Raw genomic sequence first — 23,410 nt, forward strand, 5'->3', positions numbered from 1 at the left:
TAGAACATTTAACAATAATAAAGTATTATTTACTTTCACTCATGTTACCTACATAGCGGTTTTACATACAAAGCAATGAAGTTAGATTGAAAGAACCAAACCATACACTAAGCACACTAAGTACTTACTCTCTGAGCTTAGAAGACAATCTGTTGAGTCTGTCCCGTACTCATTTTCAATAGTGCATTGATAAACGCCACAGTCCTTAGCAGATGCTTGCACAATTGCAAGGGCCACCTGACTTTCATCACCACCACTAACATGGATAGAAATATGTTTAAGTACTGCATCAAAAATTGAAAATCACACTCTAGAACCCTTAGGAAAAGAAACTTGTCATGAGCATATGTGGCATTCTGTATATAGAATGCTTCTGAATCATACATACACTACCATATCAGAGCCCTCCCTATCACACATGTATACAAACATTGGCCCTTCCACTGTAGACACAAGAGTGGCTCCAATGTCTGATTTTTTTTGTAATATTATTATATAGGTAATGGTTTATTTCACATGTTACATAGCGCTGTACATATCTGCAGTACATGGGATATGGCGTGTAATTTATTTCATGCTAACAGCCTTGGATAACTGACATCCTCTGTTAATAACAGCATACGAGACAACCAAAGTGCTTGTACTTTACACAAGAGGTAGGTGGCCTTATCAGGCTTATAATACAAATGTTTCCTTACTAAGTTTTAGTTTTCCCTACTAGCTTTGTCAGAAAGTTAGCACAATTGAGCTCTCCATCCTTTATTGACATCATTATCCCACATGCTATTCCTACTGTTAATGCAACATTGCACGGTTCTTCAATACAAATACCTTATTGGCTCAAATATAGACCGCACTCCCCCCCCCCACTTTAAGTCTTTAAAGTGGGGGTGCGGCCTATATTCGGGGTCTAGCGCCTGACGCCCGGGACATGCAGTTCCGGGCACCAGGCAGGCAGCAGGGTTAGGATACAGATCCCCCGCAGCGGTGCAGGGGACCCGTATCCTACTCTCTGATATGCTCAGACAGCCTCCCCTGCCAGCACTTCCCACGGGGGTAGTGCTGGCACGGGAGATTGTCTAAGCGCATCGTGCAGACATTCACCGGCAGCGGTGACCGTCCGCACAATGCGTTTTACCTCTGCCCCAAAGACTTACCAGCAGTGGCGTCGGCAGGGGGGGGCCAGAGGGGGCCATGGCCCCCCCAACATCATGCTGTGCCCCCCGGTGTGCCCCCCCAATTGAAACGCCGGCTTTTTTTTTTTAATAGACCCGGAGGAGAGAAAGAGAGGCGCCGAGCGGTTGCTGAGGATTAAGTTCTCAGCAACCGTTCGGCGCCTCTCACTCTTCTCCGCGACCGCGAGGCCTCTGCCTTGGTCGCAGTGCCGGCATTTCAAGCCGGGCGCCGGTATATGTCGTCATATCCGGCGCCCGGCAGTGAAGCCGCGCACACTGCAGAACCAGGGATACAGAGACCTCGCGATCTCACCGCTGGACAAGCCCAAGGTAAGTGAACTTCAAAGGGGGGTAGAAAGTTAGGAGGGGGTTAGAGAGTCAGAAGAGGTAGATAGGTATAGATTGGGAGGGAGAGGGGATAGATAGGATAGATTGGGAGGGAGAGGGGGTAGATGGGATAGATATGATAGATAGGGAGGGAGATGGGGGTAGATGGGATAGATTGGGAGGGAGATGGGGTAGATGAGATAGATAGGGAGGGAGAGGGGGTAGATGGGATAGATTGGGAGGGAGAGGGGGTAGATGGGATAGATTGGGAGGGAGAGGGGGTAGATGGGATAGATTGGGAGGGAGAGGGGGTACATAGGATAGATTGGGAGGGAGAGTAGGTATATAGGGAGGCAGAGATGGTAGATAGGGAGGAAGAGGGGGTAGATAGGATAGATTGGGAGGGAGAGGGGGTAGATAGGATAGATTAGGAGGGAGAGGTGTTTATGGGACAAACTTGGCGTACGTTCAGCTGTTTGGGGACAAAGTTGACACAATATGTAATTTGGGTGCTGGTCGGGTTTTATGTGGGCAGTGTGGACACCAGGGCTGGCTTTGGGGTGTGTGACCAGTGATCTATGCCTGTAATTTAGGGTGTTTTATCTATACCTTTAATGCAGAGTTTATATGTAATTTCCAATTGATATATACCTGCAAAGCTGGGTTTTGTGTCATTCTGTTCATCTGTATCGGCTATATTTCCATACATTATTTATGTTTACCTGCAAATATAGGATTTGTATGTCTTATTCAGTTGATCAATACCTGGAGTGCTGTTTCCATGTGTTGTTTATTTGATCTATACCTTCAGTGCTGAGTGTACATGTGATTTCCAGTTGATCTATACCTGCAATGCTGGGTTTGTGTGTTCTGTTGGTTTATAACTGCAATGCTATGTTTCCATACATTATTTATGTATACCTGCAAATACAAGTTGTTTTTTTTATATCTCATTTAGTTGCATGTGCTGTTTCCATGTGTTGTTTATTTGATCTATACCTGAACTACAGGGTGTAAGTAAAAGAGCGGTATGGTTTAGTGAATGAGGGGATAAAGGGACTCTGGGGATGATTACAGGGGAGAGGACCTCTCAATGTCACGGTGCAGGACTGACTCTCACGGTCTTTCCCTGATCTGCAGTCAGTGTGGGAAATATTTCTTTTTTTTGTTGTGGTAGCGGAGGGAGTGATTGCATGCAAGGAAGCGTTGAGCGGGGCCCAAGGAAATGCTTGGATATTTTTTCACTATAAAATATATTGGCAGCAGGGGCAAATATTTATATATGTTTTGGCAGCAGGGGCTAATATTTATATATTGGCAACAGGGTCTAATATTAATATATATATATTGGCTGCAGGGGCTAATATTAATATATATAGGAAGCAGGGACCAATACTATATATATCGGCAGCAGGGTCTAATATTAATATATATCGGCAGCAGGGTCCAATATTAATATATACCAGCAGCAGGGGCTAATATTAATATATATATTGGCAGCAGGGGCTAATATATATTGGCAGCAGGAGCTAATATTAACATATATTGGCAGCAGGAGCTAATATTAACATATATTGGCAGCAGGGTCTAGTATTTATATTCATATCGGCAGCAGGGGTTAATATTAATATATATTGGCTGCAGGGGCTAATTATATATATTGGCTGCAGTGACTAATAATATATATTGGCAGTAGGGGCTAATATTAATATATACTGGTAGCAGGGTCAAATATTTATATATATATCAGCAGCAGGGTATAATTTTTTTGTATATCAGCAGCAGGGTATAATATAAGTATATATCCGCAGCAGGGGCTAATATCAACATATATCCCCAGCAGGGGTTAATATTAATATATATCAGAAGCAGGTTGTAATATTTCTATATATCGGCAGCAGGGGCTAACTTCAAAGAGATAAGTGCATATTATGTAGTTAAAAATGCACGTCTAACGTGTGTGTGTGTATATATATATATATATATATATATATATATAGTGTATATGTACCGTTTTATAATTGGCCCCCCTACTTTGGTCCCTGGCCCCCCATGTGCCCCCTCTAAATATGAAAGCTGGAGACGCCACTGCTTACCAGAGCAGACTCCCGGGTGTCTTGCGTGGCCGGCGGGGGACACCTACGCAATACGCGTATACAACTTCCGGTGCCGGCACATCTGCTGAGTCCCGGCACCGGAAGTTGTATACGCGTATTCCGTAGATGTCCCCCGCCGGCCCCGCAAGACACTAGGGAATCTGCTCTGGTAAGTCGGGGGGGGGGCAGAGTGGCAGCATATCTCGATGAGGAGGAGGACAGTGGCAGCATATCTCGGGGGGGAGGACAGTGGCAGCATATCTCGGGTGGGGGAGAGTGGCAACATATCTCGAGGGGGGGAGACAGAGTGGCAGCATATCTATTAAAAAAAAAATTTCTTTAAAAAAGCACCAAACTTTTAGGGTGCGGCCTATACACGGGGGCGGCCTATATCCAAGCCAATACGGTATGTCAGTTTAGTAGTATCCCATCCTAATTGATTTCATGCTTACTAATTTCAGCTTATATGTATTCAATCACCAAACTAACCCTCTTAACAAATGGTAACTGTGTTACCAATTGCCGCCCCAAAGCATGAATGATTAAGTAAAAACAAAAAACTGCATTACCATCTCTTTACTTTTGCTACTGGAACTTCATCTTTATACCATGTTATACATGAGTCACTTAAAACATTAAAAAACTGGCACCAGAGTTTCAAATTTCCAGATGCGTCAGAAAATTGCTCTGCTCGTATCTTCCGTATCACCTGTGGAGCTGAAGAAGAACAATTGGAAAGTGGTTGTCTAGTTCAATAAAGGATTGCATTGTTTTTACTCCTGTTGTTGTATAAAAGGTTACTCATCAGTGTCTTCGGTGTCCATTAGACAAACTATATTTTGGAAGTGATACCTTCCACTTTTAATTTCAGAATGGCACTGCTTTCCTGACACTGATTGGCTGTGTGAAGTAAACAATCGGTGGCAAGAATCACGGAGGAGGAAAGCACCTGCACAGCTATAGTTTTTACCTCAGGTAAGTACTTTTATTTAATTTTTGCTTGTTAAGAATGCATATTAAAGTGTTTTAATATGCATTCTTCCTTAGTGGGGCTGTCAGGGACAGTAAACTGTCACTTTAAGTTTTGGTCCTGCACCGACAGGCCCTGTACCCTGATTTCAGGGATGGTCCCTGTACTCTACCTTTGTCCTAAGGATTCTATTTTGGTTGCGCAACCACTAGCATTACAGCACATTTTATGGGGAAAAAATCAGTAGCCCAGCACAGAAACATTTTTGTGTTTTTAAACTCATTTGCCTTTTAAGAACCTGACAGTGATGCAAATCTAACACACCGGAGATTAAAAAAACAGAGGTTTCAATCTTGTTACTTTATTATAATTTAGAAAAAACTCCAAGTGAACACATACTAACACTCGGGGAGCTTTTATTACCTACCACAGTGGAACCATAAAGATTATGTATTGAATGATTTGGGAATTGAAAGTGCACTATGCTCGTTTTCTGCGAGCCTTTTCCACAATCACAAAATCTCCTTTTAGTGAATAAATCCCAATGTCAAAATTTGCATTGAGAACCAAGTTTTTAATTAACTGAGATTACCAGTACTACTGGGCCCTCGTTCATGTTTAGAATGAGTTCTCTAAAGATGCGTATCCATAGAGCGAGTCAGGCTTGGCAAAACCTTCTTACTATAGCAGAGCGATTCCTCAGAATAATATGCATGTTAAAAGTAAAATGTATCTTCATTTTTACAATTTAAAAAAAAAAGTATCTTCATTTTTACAATTAAACAGGTTACATCAATAAAATGACAAAAAGGTCCTTAAAGAGTCCAAGCTCATTCTTATATTACAATGTTATATCTGCTATTGTTAAAATTCAGATGTAGGTCTCCTAACCATATCGATCCATATCTATCCTTTGTCTGTTATCTTGATCAACTTTTTTTGATATGCAGTGTTACGTGTTAAACACCATAAAGCAAACAAATCTGCTCCAATTTTCTGCATGCACTGGGACAGTATACATAATCCCATCACTTATGTGATCTGCTATGTGGATTATAGTAAAACTGAAAATATCACACACATTCTTCTTCTGTCTCACCTTTATAGGGATCATTAATTTTTTTAGTTTCTGTTGGCTGTACATCCTCTTTACGTGAACTGTCAGAATCTTTATTTTGTAGAAAGCGCTCTTCAGAGGATTTGTCCTTTTCTACAGCTTCTTCATATATTTTTGGCACTTCCAGCATTGCCATTTTACGTGCCATACCTGGGGAACGTCTTTCCACTGGAGGAGACTGAGAGGTCAAGAGAGCGTTACCTCTTCTGGATAGTCCTGGGGACACATTGGGGGTTTCTTTTTTAGAAGGAGGAGTAAGTGAACCTGTACTGGCAGTCTCTGCATCATCCAATTGCTTTGATTTAAGAAGGTATATCTTTCGCCGTGCCCCAGAAGCCAACTCCTCTGGCGTTGCAGAAGGAATCAAAGACACGTTTTCTGTTGACTTCCATTTGCGATTACTGTCTGCATGTAAATCAAAGAACATGCTTCCAAGGGTTTTTTCAGCAGGTAAACTGCCAACCACTATAGAAGGTACTGATAGGGTAGAAGCAAAGTCAGTATCAGATGCCATCTTGGCAGCTATCTTTCTTGAGGTGGATGGAGTGAGGCTCAAATCATCTTTGCTCAATAATGGTTGAATAAGTGTGGCCTTTGAATTCCTCTTAGTAATGACTGGACTCAATGGGGCACTTTCCATCTGTGCCACCTCTTTTCTGAATATCTTATGTGTCTTTCTAGGTACAGTAGGACTTGTTTGCAAAGAATCATCATTTTGAGTTATGTCTTCTTCTGACATTGGTGTCAATTTCCCAGAGGTGGAAGACGAATGCATGCTAACTGGACTCTGAGTGGAGTCGCTGTCTTTCACCAATTCAAACATTTTTCTAGAACCTGAGGGGCTTAGGCTTCCTTCTGGTGAACATATGTCTCCAGGGGAATCAGGTCGAGAACCACCCACCTTGTTGCTATCTTTGGTAACCTGTTTATCATCTTCATCTGTTTTCATATGCAACAACTTCAACAAAGAATTCTTCAAAGAGGTTACTAAACTGTGATCCTGTTTGCCTTGTTGTTTTGACACGTGATCATCTTTTACTGTTTCCTCTGTATATTTTTCTGGAAAAGTAAGGGCATCAGGCTCAATATTGGGTGTTTTAGCTATGTTTTTCATTTCTGGTGCCATGTTATCTCCACTGATATTTTTCTCTTCCTTGGGTGCCAGTGACAATGATTCTGCTTCAAAATAGTCCTCGGTGGGTGGTATGATCATTGGTGAGCCAGCAGAACTAGGACTGGTATCTGAAGATGATGTAATATCAATGGTTGCACCTGATTCCAAAGCTTTCTTAACATCTCGAAGAAGAGTGGCTACTGACTGGTTATCACTTGCTGTTACATCTTCAGATAAAATTTCTTCTGGAAAATCAGTATCCAGTATATTTTTGGAATGGCTCATTTCCTGAGCTCCTGTGTCTACTGATGTACCAGTTAGTACTGCACTGGGATTTGTCAAACTCTTTTCTTTTTCTATAGGAGTCACATCATCCAGCATCCCTGATGTACTGGTAGTTTCATTGGAGGAACCAGCAGTTGTGCCCACCAAAGTTACTTCAACACCTCTGTGACTGTCTGAAGCTTGTTCCACCTTAGGTGCAGCCATGCCTTGAAAGTGCCTTACTTCTTCCAACATATCTACCTCACTGGAGATAGGTGTAGCTGGTACAATAGCACCCCTTGTAACCGCAGTAGGTTTTAGTATCTGTTCATCAGGTTGGTGAGCTTCACCAGCATCCACCATGGTTTCTGTCTGAAGCGTTTTAGTCTGCAATGTATTTCTTTCCCCCAAATTAGTTTCATCTACTTGATATTTGTGAACATTAGCTCCTTCTCTTGCATTACACTCCATTAAGGTTACTGGAGACTGCAGTGGTCTGGGAGATGGAACCTCCCTTGTAAATATTTGAGGAGCTCCTTCTTGCTCATCTTGCATTAGAGTATCCACGATGGGTATCTCCTCTAATTTTAGGGTCTCTTCTGTCTCCATGTATACAGGTACTGGTGAACTGGGACACTTAATAAAACTCTCTTTGTCATCTATGTTTTGCTGAGCTTCAGGGTTGATTACTGGGTTATGTATTAAGGCTTCTGAAGAGACAGGAAGTTCTCTTTTCTAAACAAAAAAAAAGATGAATTGATATTACAACTCAACAGCAAATTATCTGACCAACTACAAAAAAGTGAAAAACTGAAGACTCCTTTTTATTTTATAGCTATAACATTTAATTGTGTTAATAAACATTGAAAGTTAGTTGTGTATACTAACATGCCAGCAAAACTGTTATACAGTCTAATTTAAAAAAGGGATTTGTTTGTTATATATTTGTTTGAGTATATACATATACATCAATTTTTGGAGCTTCTCCTTGGCTGTTTTCAGTATGGAATCGAAAACCATGAGCTGTACTGAGACTTGGCCTCTGCCGGATTCAAAGGTCACTACTCCCTGGTAATTTCATAGGATCTGTCTGCCATATTTGATACTATTCATCATCACTTCTTGACTTTAATCAGGCACTCCTCTGTTGTAATCTTTGGTCAGATATCATAACCCCTTCCACTTTTTCTTTGGATCCCACAAGGATCCATCTTTGGCTCTTTTTATATCTCATCTGTCAGTGTGCCAGTAAATTAATTTGGGTTTCCAAAAAAGGCCTGTTTGCAGAAGGGATCCAAAATTACCACTCCTCCCTTGAACTCTTTCAATCCTGCGTGTCCTCACTGCCAACTGTTTTCTCCTCCTGGCTTTCACATTGTTAACTGAATCTCAGCCTACCCAATACAGTATTAATGATCTCCTATAGTTCAATCTCTACCCCAGTACCCAAATTCTCCATTACCATTCTCAAAATGACTGTCTCACCTGCTAACCAATTCAGATTCTTTGGTGTCCTATCTCGCCTCTGGGTACTCTTCACAAAAAAGTCCACTCCCTAATTGTTCTGGTCTCATAAATTTCATACCTGTCTTGGATTCCACTAACTCATTGCCACTGCTGCTGGTCAGGATGTGAATCCTCACTGCAGATGAAGAGCTCTACTACCAGTGCAACAGAGACACTAAGCGTAGAGCAGCCGAATTTGTAACCATAAAGGTTGCAGATAGTTCAGGAACAAGATGATAAATTCCAAGGGTCAGGCAAAAGAATAGTCGGGGTCACTTAGCATAGGTCAGGGCAGGCAGCAAACAATGATGGTCGGGAACAAGCATAATTCAAAGAATCAATAAATACAAGTAGTCAAAACGCTAGTGTAGGCAATAAGGCACTATCACAGGCAAAGGTGTGATACCAACTGAGGGTTTAAATATTCCTCCATACTCCTAGATCCTCCTACCTACCTAATTAGGGGGAGGAGGAAAAAAGATAATGGACGGCTCTCATGACATTGAGAAGCGTGCCCCATCTAGATCCCTCGATCTTTGCGGGGACGCCCGTCTAGCAGCAGGGAGGACCCGACGGCAGCTTCCACTGACGGAACGAGCAGGGGGCTGAATGCACGGGCTGCGTCTCAGCTCCCCTGCCCGAGGGAGCACCGGAGCGACGAAAGAGGTTACACTCATTCTGTCCACTACTGGCATCTCCCTACCTTAATGCCTCTCCTCTGACATTTATATTTTTGTACCCTGACAGCTTTCTTATACCCACTTTTACATATATTTCTCCATTTACCCCACCTAGCAGGCCTGGACTGGCCATGTGGCACACCAGGAAAATGGGTGCTGGCCAACAGACCCATACACTCCCCTGGTCTGCCACTCCAGGAGATCGACTGGATCAAGCTACATGAGGATAAAAATGTGTATTGTGGCTGCACATATCCAGTCATCAACCGTACTTGTGTCTTCAGGTGGCCTTTGCCCTAAAGTGCCAGGGTTGCCTCATCATCACCAGTCCAGCCATGCTACTCAGTATTCAGGTAACCCCTTGTACACTTCTACCTATATCCTTGTCCCCTGTTCCTAATCCGATTGTGCCTGCCCATCATTTCCCTAACATTAGATTTCGGTGAGACTGGAGTTTGCACCTACAGGATTTGTTCCTCTGATGCAATTCTACATTTTTTACAAGTTTATTCTTTATGTTTTGGTACATTACTTTTTGTTCTTCTTCTTTCTGACTGTGTTCAAGCTGTTGCTGCAGGAGACCATATGCTTTCTGTAAAGCCATATATTCCATCTCCAAATGCCTCAGCTTCTGTAGTGTCTCCGTACGTGCCTTTGCCTAAAAAAATAGCACACCATCAAGAAATATTCATACATTCGTGGATAACTGTTACTTACTGTAAAGTAAGGATATTTTATACCATTATTGGTCTCAATGAGGAAACTGCAGTAACTGTAAGGGTTTTTACAAAATTCTTACAAAGTCCAAAGGGGTCTAGAAGCTCAGTATCACTTATCATCTAGTCCTATATCAGAAAAGAATATAGAGACAGGTAGGGTAGTGTTGGCAACTTTGCGCCAAAAATCCTTGTAAAACAATGGCCGTGTAAAACAGTGGACCAAGATTTAATAGATAAATAGATAGATAAATCAATGATATGTGTCACAGGATTAATGCATTCCGTGATAGACAAGCTGGACAGTTATCATATACAAAAAATAACTGAGCAATAGAATGTGCTTTCTTTTTTACGCTACATTTTGTTTATGGCACTAGAGCTCATTCCATAGCGCTATTACAAAAGTAATAAGAATAATAACAAATTGATGGTTAACTTGCTTTACTGGGAGTATGCATGTTTCTTTTTTTTATCGCAATTATGACTTCCACCTCAGCATATTGGAACAATATGAAACAAAAGCCAGTATCCAGTTTTACACCATATTACTGTATTCAAAACTGTATTTATGACTCAAAGAAAATATTTATTTATGATTGTTATTATTTTATAAATTCAGATTTACCGTATTTGCTCGATTATAAGACGACCCTGATTATAAGACGACCCCCCAAAATCTGAATATTAACTTAGGAAAAAAGAAAAAGCCTGAATATAAGACGACCCTAAAGGAAAAAAGTTTTACCAGTAAATGTTAATTCATGTAAACTATTTTTTTTAATAAAAGCTATGATTGAGAAAAATATTTTTTTTGTTTTTATTTCTTGTATTTTCCAGCCTGTCCCCCAGTTACGCACATCTGCCCCCAGGCTTGCCACACCAATATGGCACTGTGGCCCATGATATGCCTTTTAACCCTCTATATGCCACTGTGCCCCATGGTATGCCTTTTGACCCCCTATATGCCACTCTGCCTCCAGAAATGCCTTATACCCCTATATCCCATTCTGGCATTTAGGGGGTTAAAATGCATATTATGGGGCAGAGTGGCATATAGGGAGGTATAAGGCATTTCAGGAGGCAGAGTGGCATTAAGGGAGTTAAAAGGCATTGTATAGAGCACTCTGCCTCCAGAAATGCCTTATACCCCTATATGCCACTCTGGCATTTAGGGGGTTAAAAGGCATATTATGGGGCAGAGTGGCATATAGGGAGGTATAAGGCATTTCAGGAGGCAGAGTGCTCTATTAAATGCCCCCTTAACGCCACTCCAGAAATGCCCTATGCCCCCATTTAACTAACACACACACACACACACACTCTCTCCCCCCCTCCCCTCCCCTCTCCTCTCTCCTCTCTCCCCTCTCTCCCCTCTCAGCCCTCTCTTACCGGTGCTTCCAGCCGGGGCAGCGGGTTGACGTCGCCTTCTGCTGCAGCCGGAAGGAGGTGGAGTTGGCAGCGGGGGTTTGTATGCGTCCGTCGCGTATACTTTCCCCGGCTGTCAGAGATCAGAGATCTCTGACAGTCGGGGAAGGTCTACGCGACGGACGCAGACAACCCCCGCTGCTAGCCACACCTCCTTCCGGCTGCAGCGGACGTTGTCTACGCGGATCGCGTAGACGTCAACCCGCTGCCCCGGCAATACAGCAGGAAGCACCGGTAAGTGTGTATGATGGGGGGGGGGGGGTGAGACAGGAGGATCCAGGTCCCCTGCAGCGGTGCGGGGGATCTGGATCTTAGTCTCCTAATCAGACTCTATTTGAGGTCTGATTAGAAGACGACCCCGATTAGAAGACGAGGGGTATTTTTCAGAGCATTTGCTCTGAAAAAAACCTCGTCTTATAATCGAGCAAATACGGTATATTTTACTGCTCTGACATCAAATTTGCTTCATGCACATTCATTCATTTCCCATTGCATCAGTTTAAATAAGAAGATATTACAATGTTTTATGTACCCATCATACATTATTTTCAGACTGTGCATAATAATTTAACACTAGAGACTGGCTCTACCCTTGTAATCCTCATGAAAAGCTATTCTCCTGAATAAAAAAGATTGTAATTCTCACATAACACAAAATCACCAGATGCTTTATTGATTCTTAGTTGAAAATAATTAAAAAAAAAAATACAAAAACTTATAAAATAGCACTGGGGCTAAACTGGAATATGAAAGTGTATGTTTAATGTAAATCAAGCAAAATTACAATATCCAACTGACAATGCAGTTAGCACCAATATGACGATCATTCCCTAAATCTGTGTAGGCTTCTTGTGTGGAGTAGCAATGAGTTTAACTCTGTGTCTAGTATCACTCTGCTCTATGACTCATGAGGATATTATTTACCATTCATATGACACATTGGGTATACGTTACATATATATATATATATATATATATATATATATATATATACAATGTCCAAAATTAACAATCGCACACCAATCACCATCTTTTTAGCCCAGTGCCAAGTAGCTGCAACAGCAAATCATAAAACATCCAAAAATAGTTACCGGCACTCCAGGGACTTCTTTAAATAATCACTCCAGAAACTGCAGTTTTCCAATCAACGTTTCAGTCTATTTATTAGACTTTCATCAGGACATCATGAAAGTCTAATAAATAGACTGAAACGTTGATTGGAAAACTGCAGTTTCTGGAGTGATTATTTAAAGAAGTCCCTGGAGTGCCGGTAACTATTTTTGGATGTTTTATATATATATATATATATATATATATATATATATTTCAACAGATTAACGTCTCCCATTTGCGATACTACTAATGCCACACGCAGTTCAAAAACAATTAACATAGTAGAATGATAATTTAGGACACCAATCCAACCTTGCTGTTCATCCAGAAGAAGGCAACACACACAAAATGGAGTTCCAATTGCACCACAAAAAAAGTGGAAGTTTCCTTGTGGATTCCAAATGGCAACCTCATGTCTCACTGGATCAACATGTTATAAATAATCCTGTGCTTAGAACTAATTAGATAACTGTATACACTTTTTTCCCCCTAAAACAACCTTATTGAAAGCATCTATTAAAATTGATAGCACATCTGTAGGTATTGAATTCCAATTTCAGAGGACTAATTCTCCCACATATATTGTGGGACACTCACTTGATCTTGTTTTCTCCAGATCATGCTCCCTCTCAGATTTTTCTCTCTTCCTTTAATTTCTAACCTTTTCTCCAATACTAACCCCTAAGTATACAACATCACAACTTCCAGATAATACCATTCCCCAAATGTCAGCCTCAGTGGGACCTGTCCTACCCATAAGAACCCTTTTCTGTCCAGACCCAGCAAAATTTTCAACAATACACGTTCCTCATCTCTCAACAGCATAGCACCTATGCTATGCCTGACAACTTAGATACCAACCATGGGATACTAAAATCAGCCACACTGCTGATAACTAGACTTGTGCATTCGTATTTGGGCGAACATGAAAACGAACATGAAGGGTGCTTTCCGTTGTTCAGCCAGAATACAGAAGAAACGAACATGGCGGCGGCAAAGCATATTATAAGACGAAGACACACAACACGAAGAATCTTCATTTCTCCCTCTCAACATTCAAGAACAAGAAAAATCTCAAAACCAACTTCTTCTTCAGAGAATATATATATTTTCAGCTAAAACTTATCTGCCACTAACACAATCCCCCTTTTGCCATATCTTATGTTTCTCCTCACTCCATTCCCTCTAGATTGTAAACTTGCAGGCTCTCTTTACCTAATGTCTGGGTTTGTCTTAGTCTGTCAAATCCAGTTTTGCTATGCCCAGGGGCATACCTAGGGTATTTGGCAACTGGGGCGACCCTTTATTTGCCCCCCCACTTTAAAATGTAAAATCACCCACGAAGAATGTAATGTTTTGCAATTTTCTTTGCACAAATTTGTGAAGTGCTTTATTCCACCATTTTTTCTCCCTTTCTGCACCCCCGGGTGCTAGCAATGCACCTAAAGGACACGCCGAGTAATGCCATGTGACATGCTCAGCGGGTTAACCAGGGCGTTCAGCATTCATTGCTTTGCAGTGTCCACACAGACTTGTCACACAGGCAGAGCTCAGGACAGATCCTCACATGCTCGAGACTAGAGGCAGGGTGAATTTTAAATGTAAAAATATTTTTTTATGTAGATTAAAACCATTGCAATAAAAAAGGCACAACAATGTAGAGAAAATCAGATTTCAAGATGCATAGGCACAGCCACTTCAAAAAGGTTGTCTCAATGTTGCCAACTAAGCATTATATTGCTGGACAATTTATTGTAGAAATGCTATTTAATTTAATAACCTTATTAAGTTATCTGGAGGACTTGTGAATTAAGTTTGGTTCTAGGATACCAGCTGTGTAGACATTCTTAAGAAGAACAAAAAACTGACTTAATGTTCTAATGACAACCCTAAGCCCTTGTGTATATACAAGACAGATATCTGTCTAATCCTTTCCTTGGCAAACTGTCCCAGTATTGAGAGAACCCTTAGCACTACCACTTGCAGTTTAAGGCAAGAAGGTCCCCACCTCCTCCCTGGGTCAGCACATATACTAAGCTCTTAAGTGGCTGAGGGTCACTCTCATGATAGAGTTTATTATCTTCCCCATGAGGTAGAGTTCCTATAGTATTCTCCAATTCCTCAGCTGAGCTTGATACGTCTTCTCACAAAATATCCACTCAAAGCACCCACACTTTGACTGCATATTTTACTCATTGATGTGATTGTAGCATGCGGTTGCATAAAGTTCAATAGGGTTCAGAATTTCATTTGGATTTTAGCGAATAGACTGCTATGTCCTCAGTGTTCTACAGTCACTAATATGTGTAGTGGTATGCTAACATATACTAATCCATTAGAGGCGAGTCTGTACTTTTAAAAAGTAAATACATATTAATGTCCCCTAATAATTGTATAGTTATATAATAGTTTATAGATACATTTGCCAACTTTACTAATTTTAACAGAATTAAAATATCATATATTTTGTCACTTTTTACAAAAAGTACTTAATTGTTTTAAAACAAATCTGTCTCCTTCTGTCTAAAGAATAGACCTATGAGGTACCAAAAGCTTATGTAACTTTACATTTTCTATGCAGAGCCATTATGTCAACTTCAACCTTCTCTTCTCTAATACAGTAATATACATTTTTATATAAGTATTAATTGCCGGTTGCTACATAATGTATACTCTGTTTATAGGAATGAATTATTAATTTAGGTAAAGTTTAGAACTATTACTGCATGCAGCCTTAAAATGATCATCTTCCATAACTGCCAGTTTAACCCCTTCATTAAAATAGATGTTATGTTGAGTCTTGAAAAAAAAACAAATCTTGAGGGCAATGGCTTACAAAGCCAGTGTAATAGTGCTGCTAAGGATAAGAGTACCGTATTCGCTTAAATATAAGATGAGGTTTTTTTTCAGAGCAAAAGCTCGTTTTATAATCCAACCTCAAATAGAGGTCTGACTAAGATCCAGAGGTAAGACATTCAATACATTAGGTTCTAAAAAAAACAACTAACAAAAATAGCTACATCACAGCCATTAAAAGTAGCACAATACATTGACTTGTTTTTCAAGTCACTCATACTGCAACATAACACACTATCCAGCAGCAGCAGCAGCAGCTCCTCCCACAACACACTATCCAGCAGCAGCTCACCCCACAACACATTTTCAAGCATTCACCCCCCACAACACATTATGCAGCAGACACTCATTCCCACAACATACTCACCAGAAGTCAGTCACCAAGCAAGTAGCAGGCAGTCCAGACATATACCATGAACACTGGCGTAACTACAGCAACTGCGACCGCTGCAACCCCTTCTTCCTGTCTCCTTGTACCATTTAAAATTCCCAGGAGAAGCAGAATGAGACGGGTCACTATTTTCTTCATATCTTAGCTACATCCTAAGGTATTTGGGAGCTGGTTAGATACCCAAGGAAGCCAATCTTTATAAAACTATTGCCAGAGAGTGCTGCTCTCCAAGAAGGTCAACAAAGTTATTATAGGTTGTAACCAATGTTCTTATTTGGCTTGACAAGCTTTTCTTTGCACTAGGAAGGACCATCTAAGGGTTTGGAAAACAGAGATAGCCATAGGCCTATTTTAAAGGTTATTTTTTCCTCCCCAGGGATTGTTCACAAAGGTTATATCCTTGATCCCATAAGAGTAGTGGCTTTAGACAGGCCCTTCAAACATTGATTTATGAGGGTACAAATATCTACTTTTGAGTGGAATGCTTAATTATAACACAAAAAACAACCATACAAGCGTCTTGTGTAAAAACCAAGATTGTGTAAAAACCAAGATTAACTCTAAACACATCACATTTATACTAAACAAGACTAGATACTTGGCAACTGGCAACCACATATACATAATTATTAATGTATTAATGCATGTCATTGGATAATCTGCAGGCACATGGATGAAGCAAAATGCGTTGTGCACACAGATTAAAGACCACCTCCATGACAGTTGAAAAGCAAAACTTATATACCAGAATAATGTGATATGATATGACTAGGACTGCCACTTAGACAGTATTTTAGAAGCACACAGGCAATAATGTATCTGAGTCTCAATAATCTAGTAATTTATTACCTTGAAATGACCTTGAACCATAAATTATGGTAACTTTGGAATCAATGAGTTGCCAACATCATATAAAGTTTATTTTTGACCTTAAACATATTTATGAAAAGTGTTCTAGGACTTGGAAGGTAGGAACTGAATATGTTGCCTGCTCAGAAAGGAACCACTTTGAGTGCATCTATGTTTGATCTGGTATTACACCAGTCATTGGTCCAAGAGGTAAAAGGCATCCACTTACATTATTTTATTAGAAAGAGAAGAGGTTAATTGTCCCTTCACAGAGCATTAAACTGATACATGTATTAAATTATATGAAAAATAGGAGACTAGATGGAACTGTTCCTTTTTTTTCTCTTTTTCTGTATTCCTCTCTTAAAAGTTATACTTATCTGTTATATGAAAAACCTTTCAATAAAAATTAATTGAGGAAAAAAAAAAGACAACATACTCTGTTTTATTCTGTTCAGTCTATCCCATCCCAGAAAAATAGGCTTGACTGAATGCAATTTCTGACACTCCATATAAATGGAATTGAAGTGCAGGAAAAACTAAACACGCAGCTAGTTACCAATATCCTTACAATCAGTATTCTACTATATCCCTACTCACATGCTATTCCATCTTTTCCAATAGTGTGATGCACTTACTATTGTATACAAATAGCTTTTTGACATATTAAAATATGTAAAATAATCATACTGTGTGTTTTAATCTCATTTGTTCAAATACACTTGGAATGTATGTACTATAAGAAGCACTGTGTAAATTACCGGTGCTATAAATAAAATATAATAATAATTATAATAATGAAAAAACGCTATTGATATAGTGCAAAGAAAAAATATATAGATTGACTTCCATTGGGTGGTACATTTACAATCATAGTGGCAGAAGAAAAATGCTTTTATGTGTAAAATATTTCCCATAAAAGAAACTTGGTAGTTACTTGATGAAAGAAAGATTGTAAAAATGTTATGTACTAGCCACACATGAATCATGTTTATAATAGATACTTTCTCTGGCAAAAAAGTAAGTCCTAAATGTGCTTGTTTAAGATTTATGATAAAATAATTACCATACTTATTTTATTATATCAATATTATAGCAATATATAGTGGATATATTGTATCCACAAAATTGCTTGCTTTCAGTATGTTAAAATAGTTGCCCTGTTATTCCAGATACATGAAGACCAAAATCTACATCTTACATGATTTCAAATCCCCCAATTGAAATAGTTAACTAAACGTTAATCTCATTTACATTGCAGCAATGTTTGCAATTTATGTGATGCAGATTTATGTTTACATGACTGTTATGACAAGGTATTTCCACAAAAGAGGAACAGCAGGAACCGCAATGTTTGGAACAGACAGTAGGATGTCATCATGGCTATAGGACTGTGTCCAAACACATGAATGCCCAGGCTATTATTAGGGTTTGCGTTATGGACAGGAGCTTAATTGAGATGGAAAAATTTGTATGCAGTAAACAAGAAGATAAAACTTACTTCAGAAGAGTCTTCTGAGGATATTTTGGCATTGTTTTTTTCCAATGGTTCATCAGTGATTTTTTCTGGTTCCCCAAGAATTGGAGATTTTGCTTCTACAGCAATAGCAGAGAGTTCTGCAGGCAAACTAGCAGTTGGAAGCAATTCTGACTGGTCATTTTTTGATAGAGGCTGTTCAGTAATTTGTAAAACAGAGGCTGACTCTGAATGACTTGTGGGCTGTGGGACCTTTTCAACTGCCCTTGACTGCTGGGTGTCACTGGTTTGCTTAGTGTCCTGCATCTTCTGATTTCCTAAGGTTGACTCAGGACCTAAAACATCAGTTTTTGCACTCAGGGTTGCTGATTGCTTACTTCCAACAGTTTGGTCTTTTTGTTCCTTGGAGCGTCGAGGTGCTGCTTTGGGTACCTCTTTCACTTGCCCTTGTGGTGAAATTTTTGCATGTCTCTCATATTTAATGGGTTCTTTCACAGTCTTTGTATTGCTATCCTTTTCAAAGGTTGATGCAACCTTCCCTTCTGCCACTGGCAATGGCACACCATCACCAAAATACATATCCTTCAGAGAAAAGCTGACTTCTCCCTTTGGCTGTTCAAGGTCTTGTTTTGTGCTAGAGGAATCAGCTCCTTTGCCTGGGGGAACAACAACCTCTTTAAGCTTCTTTGAATCATTCCCCACAATTGTTTTACTACATTTATTAGATGTGCTGGAATTAGCAAATCTTCGATTTGATATCACAGGTGCAGGCTGAACCTCCATTTTCTCCTCCATTGATGTTTTAGTGTTATCTTTTCCAAAGCGTGACCTCCTTATGGTAGGACCAGTGCCCTCAACTTTTTTTGGGCTGCTTCCTAATGATGGTTCTTCTCTTTTTGAGTCAACTATAGGTACAGAAGGAGACTCTTCCTCTTTTTTCTTCTTTTTTGCATAAGACTCCTTTGGCATTGGCTTCTTGGTCATGACCTCCATTGTTTCATATACATAAGCAAGGAAGTCTTTACCATGTTCATCAATATTTTGATGTGGTGCAAAACCATTGGTAGTCACCTCTTCACTTTGTGGAGTATCTACCATTGTGAGGCCATTATGTGCTTGCTCTGTTGCATTGGGTTTGACCTCTTGCAACCTGGAGTTTGGATCTGGAATGTGGACCTTGATTACTTCTTCCTTGTCCAATGACAAAGACGATGTATCTTTATTTTCTGATGAAAACCTTCTCTTTCTCTGAATCCTTTCAGGGCTCAGAGTCCTTAGTCTTTCTCCTTCTTCCAAGTTTTCTTTTACCTTTCTCCTGCTTTGCTCAATTTCACGCATCTTGACTTCAGCTTTTCTCTTGAGCTTTGCAAACCACCTTTGATGTATTTTATACTCTGTCATGGTTCCAACCTCAAGCACACCAGAACAGGACACTATACCTTTGTTGTTTCTGGCTGACGCTTGATAAATAGCAGCATCTTCTTCACTGCACCTAAAAGACACAAAAATCAATAATTAGTTGCCCTAATTAATATATACAGTAAATGGTTCTTCCAGCAACCTTTTTTTTGTATAGTTACATTAATTCTTCTGATATTATCTTAATGATGCCTCATTAAGAAGAATTGAAATTTGAATAGAAATACTTTAATAATACAAGGTGTGAGTCAAATAAAGTAATGTTTTATTATTGAAGAGCTCATTTAATGAACATATAAGATGACAAGGATTTTTAAAAGGTTGTTTTTGAATTAGATGTAATAAAAGCTAAGGCAATTCCAACACGCTTCTCAGAAAAAAATGTGGGTCTTATTGCTTTCCTTTAACATCCTAATAAAATACTTTGCAGAACTCACTTGTAAATGTGTAAGGAGTGGCGTTTTCCATTACGGATAATTTCGTATTTTGGCAAGCCACAATAGCGATCCATTTCTGCATCATCTTTATACCAGGTAACCTCAGGCTCTGGATATCCTACAAAACATAAAACAGGTCTTTATGTCTGTCTGGATACATCCCAATTCAAGACAAAGTATTAGTATATGAACATCATAACCTGTAGTCCCACCAATGCATATCTTAACTCTACCCCTCTAAAACAAGTGTCCTTTCTTTGTCTATAAATGGCGGAAGGTATACACTAATGTAATCTCCATATGCAAATCTGTGAACTTCCTAGGGCTACTTAATTTCTCCTGCTACTTAAAACGGGAAGGGGTATGTCTGTGTTAAGGAGACAGGCTAGCAACACATAGGGGCAGGTCTAGTAGTGGTCAGTGGGTTAGGTAGTTAGTGGGGTCAAATGGCGCTCACTTCCCTGGAAGCTTCTTAACCAGGTCTGTTTTCTGTGGGCTAGCCTCAGGACAAAATTTGTGTTTTAAGGTACTCTACCACATTGAATGTAAACACAATGTGGTAGAGACCTCCTTTGTTTTGTTCTGTTATGAAGATATGTAGGATCTTTTACTTTCATAAGGCCCCTTCTCCTCTTTGAGTGCAACAAAATACTTAGAAGAACTGGAGTATTTAGTAATATATCTCAATTCTCAGTGTTTCTTAATACATTTCTGCAATTCTTTGTTGCAAGTAACATATTTTTTTATTTCTGCAAACTACCACATAAAACAGGGGTGTCCAACCTGCGGCCCTCCAGCTGCTGCAGGACTACATCTCCCATACTCCTCAGCCGGCCTCTTAGCTAAAAGAGCATTATGGGAGATGTAGTCCTGCAGCAGCTGGAGGGCCGCAGGTTGGACTCCCCTGACATAAAATGTACCTACAACTCATTTATCATTCATATTTTATAAACATATCCTGCTGTTCTGTTATTATGTTGTACGTTGTACGTTGAAACAATACACAGAATGACAGAATCAATTGAGGGTCCTGCTAAAAAGTGAAAGGGAACACACAAGGAATTTTTATAATTACTATGTAACGGGTTCACCAAGAGAGCTGTAGTAACTCCCAGAGATCACTCACATGTATCCTCCTCTTGTCCCCGGAATCACTTCCAGCACCAGCCAGCATGCGCACCTTGGAACCCTGCTATGTGTACCCAATAAGTAGACACACAACTACCTTGAATTGAGTACAGCAGGAATGAACAGTTTATTGTTGTAAAACATAGACTGATATAGCCACAGAACTTCATTAACATAAATCAACATTGATAAACAGGTAGACAACCCAACCTTTAATCCCCTTTAGCTACTGAATATCCCCCTGGTAGCCATCCTGTTAATGGGATTAGTTTAACAATGGAGTTCCTGCCTGTTTGGCAGCCAGGCTGGAGCCATCTCTGAGTACCTTGGGCCCCTGTATGACAGGTCATTCTGTCACATATCTCCCCTTTTAAAAAGAAGACTGAACTGGGGCCAGACCCCAACCGGGTCTGCATCCAGTTCAGTCGGGGAGCACAGCTCCGTCGCTTCTAGAGTTGTGGATGCAGGGGGCTGGCAAAGGGCACCTGTCCCACTAACCAGTCTTGGGGTGCACTTAGAGACTGTTCGGGTCCCAGACGAGGACAACAGTCCCACTCGCCAGGGCAGGGAGACAGGGTCCATAATCTGCGGGTAGCAGGCTTGCTTTCAGTCCTCTCCAGGGGCCCCGGTGATGGACAGTTCCGTCACACACTCCATCACATATCTTCTTTTTACTGGGGGAGACTGACGTCTGATAAGATCCCACACAGTTTGACTCCGAAGTCAGTCTGTATATCTGGACCACAACTGCCAGCCACAAATTGGTACTCCTCAAAACAATTTAACAAAAGAGCAGTACTCACCCGCCTGCCCTCTGCCTTTCCTGAAAAATATAACTGCCGCTGGAGAGAATTGACAATTGCACCTTCTCTCTGGAGTCTTCTCAGCCACTGGGGAGATGACAGGGTGGCGGGGGCCCCTTCAATCCAGGGTTGGGCATCTGAGCCAGCTGTCCAGCAATTCTGGGGACCACAGGTGGCAACCACAGTCTCATCCACCTGCATGGGATACATGTCCCCCAGTGCTGGTTTTGTACCATCCTCTGGTGGAGGGACGTCTGATGAGGGAGGGCAGAGGCCAGCTGCACTCTGACCTGGAGAAAGCTCTTCTATAGGGTTTGCGGGCACCTCCAGTGCTGGTAGAGAGGGGCCATCCTGCCTCTCTCCTGTTGCCAGTATTTCGGCTGGGGTTGTCTGAGCAGGCTCTGCGGGAGCGTCATGGTTAGACTTAGGAACAAGGGGGAGGGGTGGGAAGAGAACAGCAGCACTCTGCCCTGTTGCCAGTGCTTCTGCTGGGGAGTGTGGATCTGGGCCAACTGCCCAACATTCTGGGGACCCAGGTGTGGAGACCGCAGTCCCATCAACTACCACAGTCTCAGGGGCTGCCTGACTGGACCCTACAAGGTTGCTGTGGTCAGGCTCGGGAAACAGGGAAAGGAGCAGGCAGAGGCCAGCGGTACTCTTCCCCAATGGCAGCTCTTCTGCTGGGTGGGTGCTTGTGGAGACCGCAGTGCCATCTACTACACCCAGAAAACTTTCTTCCTTTCTCTGGGAAGGGAAGTCAATTGCAAGCCCTCCTGGACCAACATCCTCAGATGTAAAATCAATTAAATCCACAATCTCTGTGCCCGATATCCATCATCCAACCTCAGCTCTGGACCAGCACCTCCAGCTCAGTCACCCATTCCTCTTTGGGCTGCTTCCCCAAGAACGGCATCCGCAACTTCCGCTGGAGCGAAAACCTTTCCTCAAAGGTTGGGAGGCTTTTCCCCTTGAACTTAATTTCCAAGTGGAGAACCTCCCTCCAGAGCTTCAGGCGGGTACAATTCCTCTGGATCAGCTCTGCGTAGCTGACTTCCATTCTCTTTCCTGGAGATAGATCCTGGTGCAAAGGAAGTGTCCCTCAGACTAGGAGGCAATCCCGCCGCTTGCCACCAATGTAACGGGTTCACCAAGAGAGCTGTAGTAACTCCCAGAGATCACCCACATGTATCCTCCTCTTGTCCCCGGAATCACTTCCAGCACCAGCCAGCATGCGCACCTTGGAACCCTGCTATGTGTACCCAATAAGTAGACACACAACTACCTTGAATTGAATACAGCAGGAATGAACAGTTTATTGTTGTAAAACATAGACTGATATAGCCACAGAACTTCATTAACATAAATCAACATTGATAAACAGGTAGACAACCCAACCTTTAATCCCCTTTAGCTACTGAATATCCCCCTGGCAGCCATCCTGTTAATGGGATTTGTTTAACAATGGAGTTCCTGCCTGTTTGGCAGCCAGGCTGGAGCCATCTCTGAGTACCTTGGGCTCCTGTATGACAGGTCATTCTGTCACA

The 23,410-nt window shown here is 41.1% G+C and overlaps 1 protein-coding gene across 1 annotated transcript in view; it reads right to left on the reverse strand.

The window, feature by feature from the left end:
- LOC149298657 (alpha-protein kinase 3-like) overlaps positions 1-23,410 on the reverse strand; it is a 40,015-nt gene that overhangs the window by 9,316 nt on the left and 7,289 nt on the right. Inside the window, exons 4-9 of the mRNA XM_089487025.1 lie at positions 19,936-20,053; positions 18,104-19,571; positions 9,782-9,907; positions 5,668-7,798; positions 4,168-4,315; positions 129-256 (exon numbers count right to left, since the gene is read on the reverse strand). Of these exons, the coding sequence (XP_089343151.1) occupies positions 129-256; positions 4,168-4,315; positions 5,668-7,798; positions 9,782-9,907; positions 18,104-19,571; positions 19,936-20,053 (4,119 nt within the window). The remainder of the gene's footprint in view (positions 1-128; positions 257-4,167; positions 4,316-5,667; positions 7,799-9,781; positions 9,908-18,103; positions 19,572-19,935; positions 20,054-23,410) is intronic.

Source organism: Sceloporus occidentalis, unplaced genomic scaffold (assembly GCF_023333645.1).
Source record: "Sceloporus occidentalis isolate IW3139 unplaced genomic scaffold, rSceOcc1.0.p SCAF_31, whole genome shotgun sequence".
Taxonomy (NCBI): domain Eukaryota; kingdom Metazoa; phylum Chordata; class Lepidosauria; order Squamata; family Phrynosomatidae; genus Sceloporus; species Sceloporus occidentalis.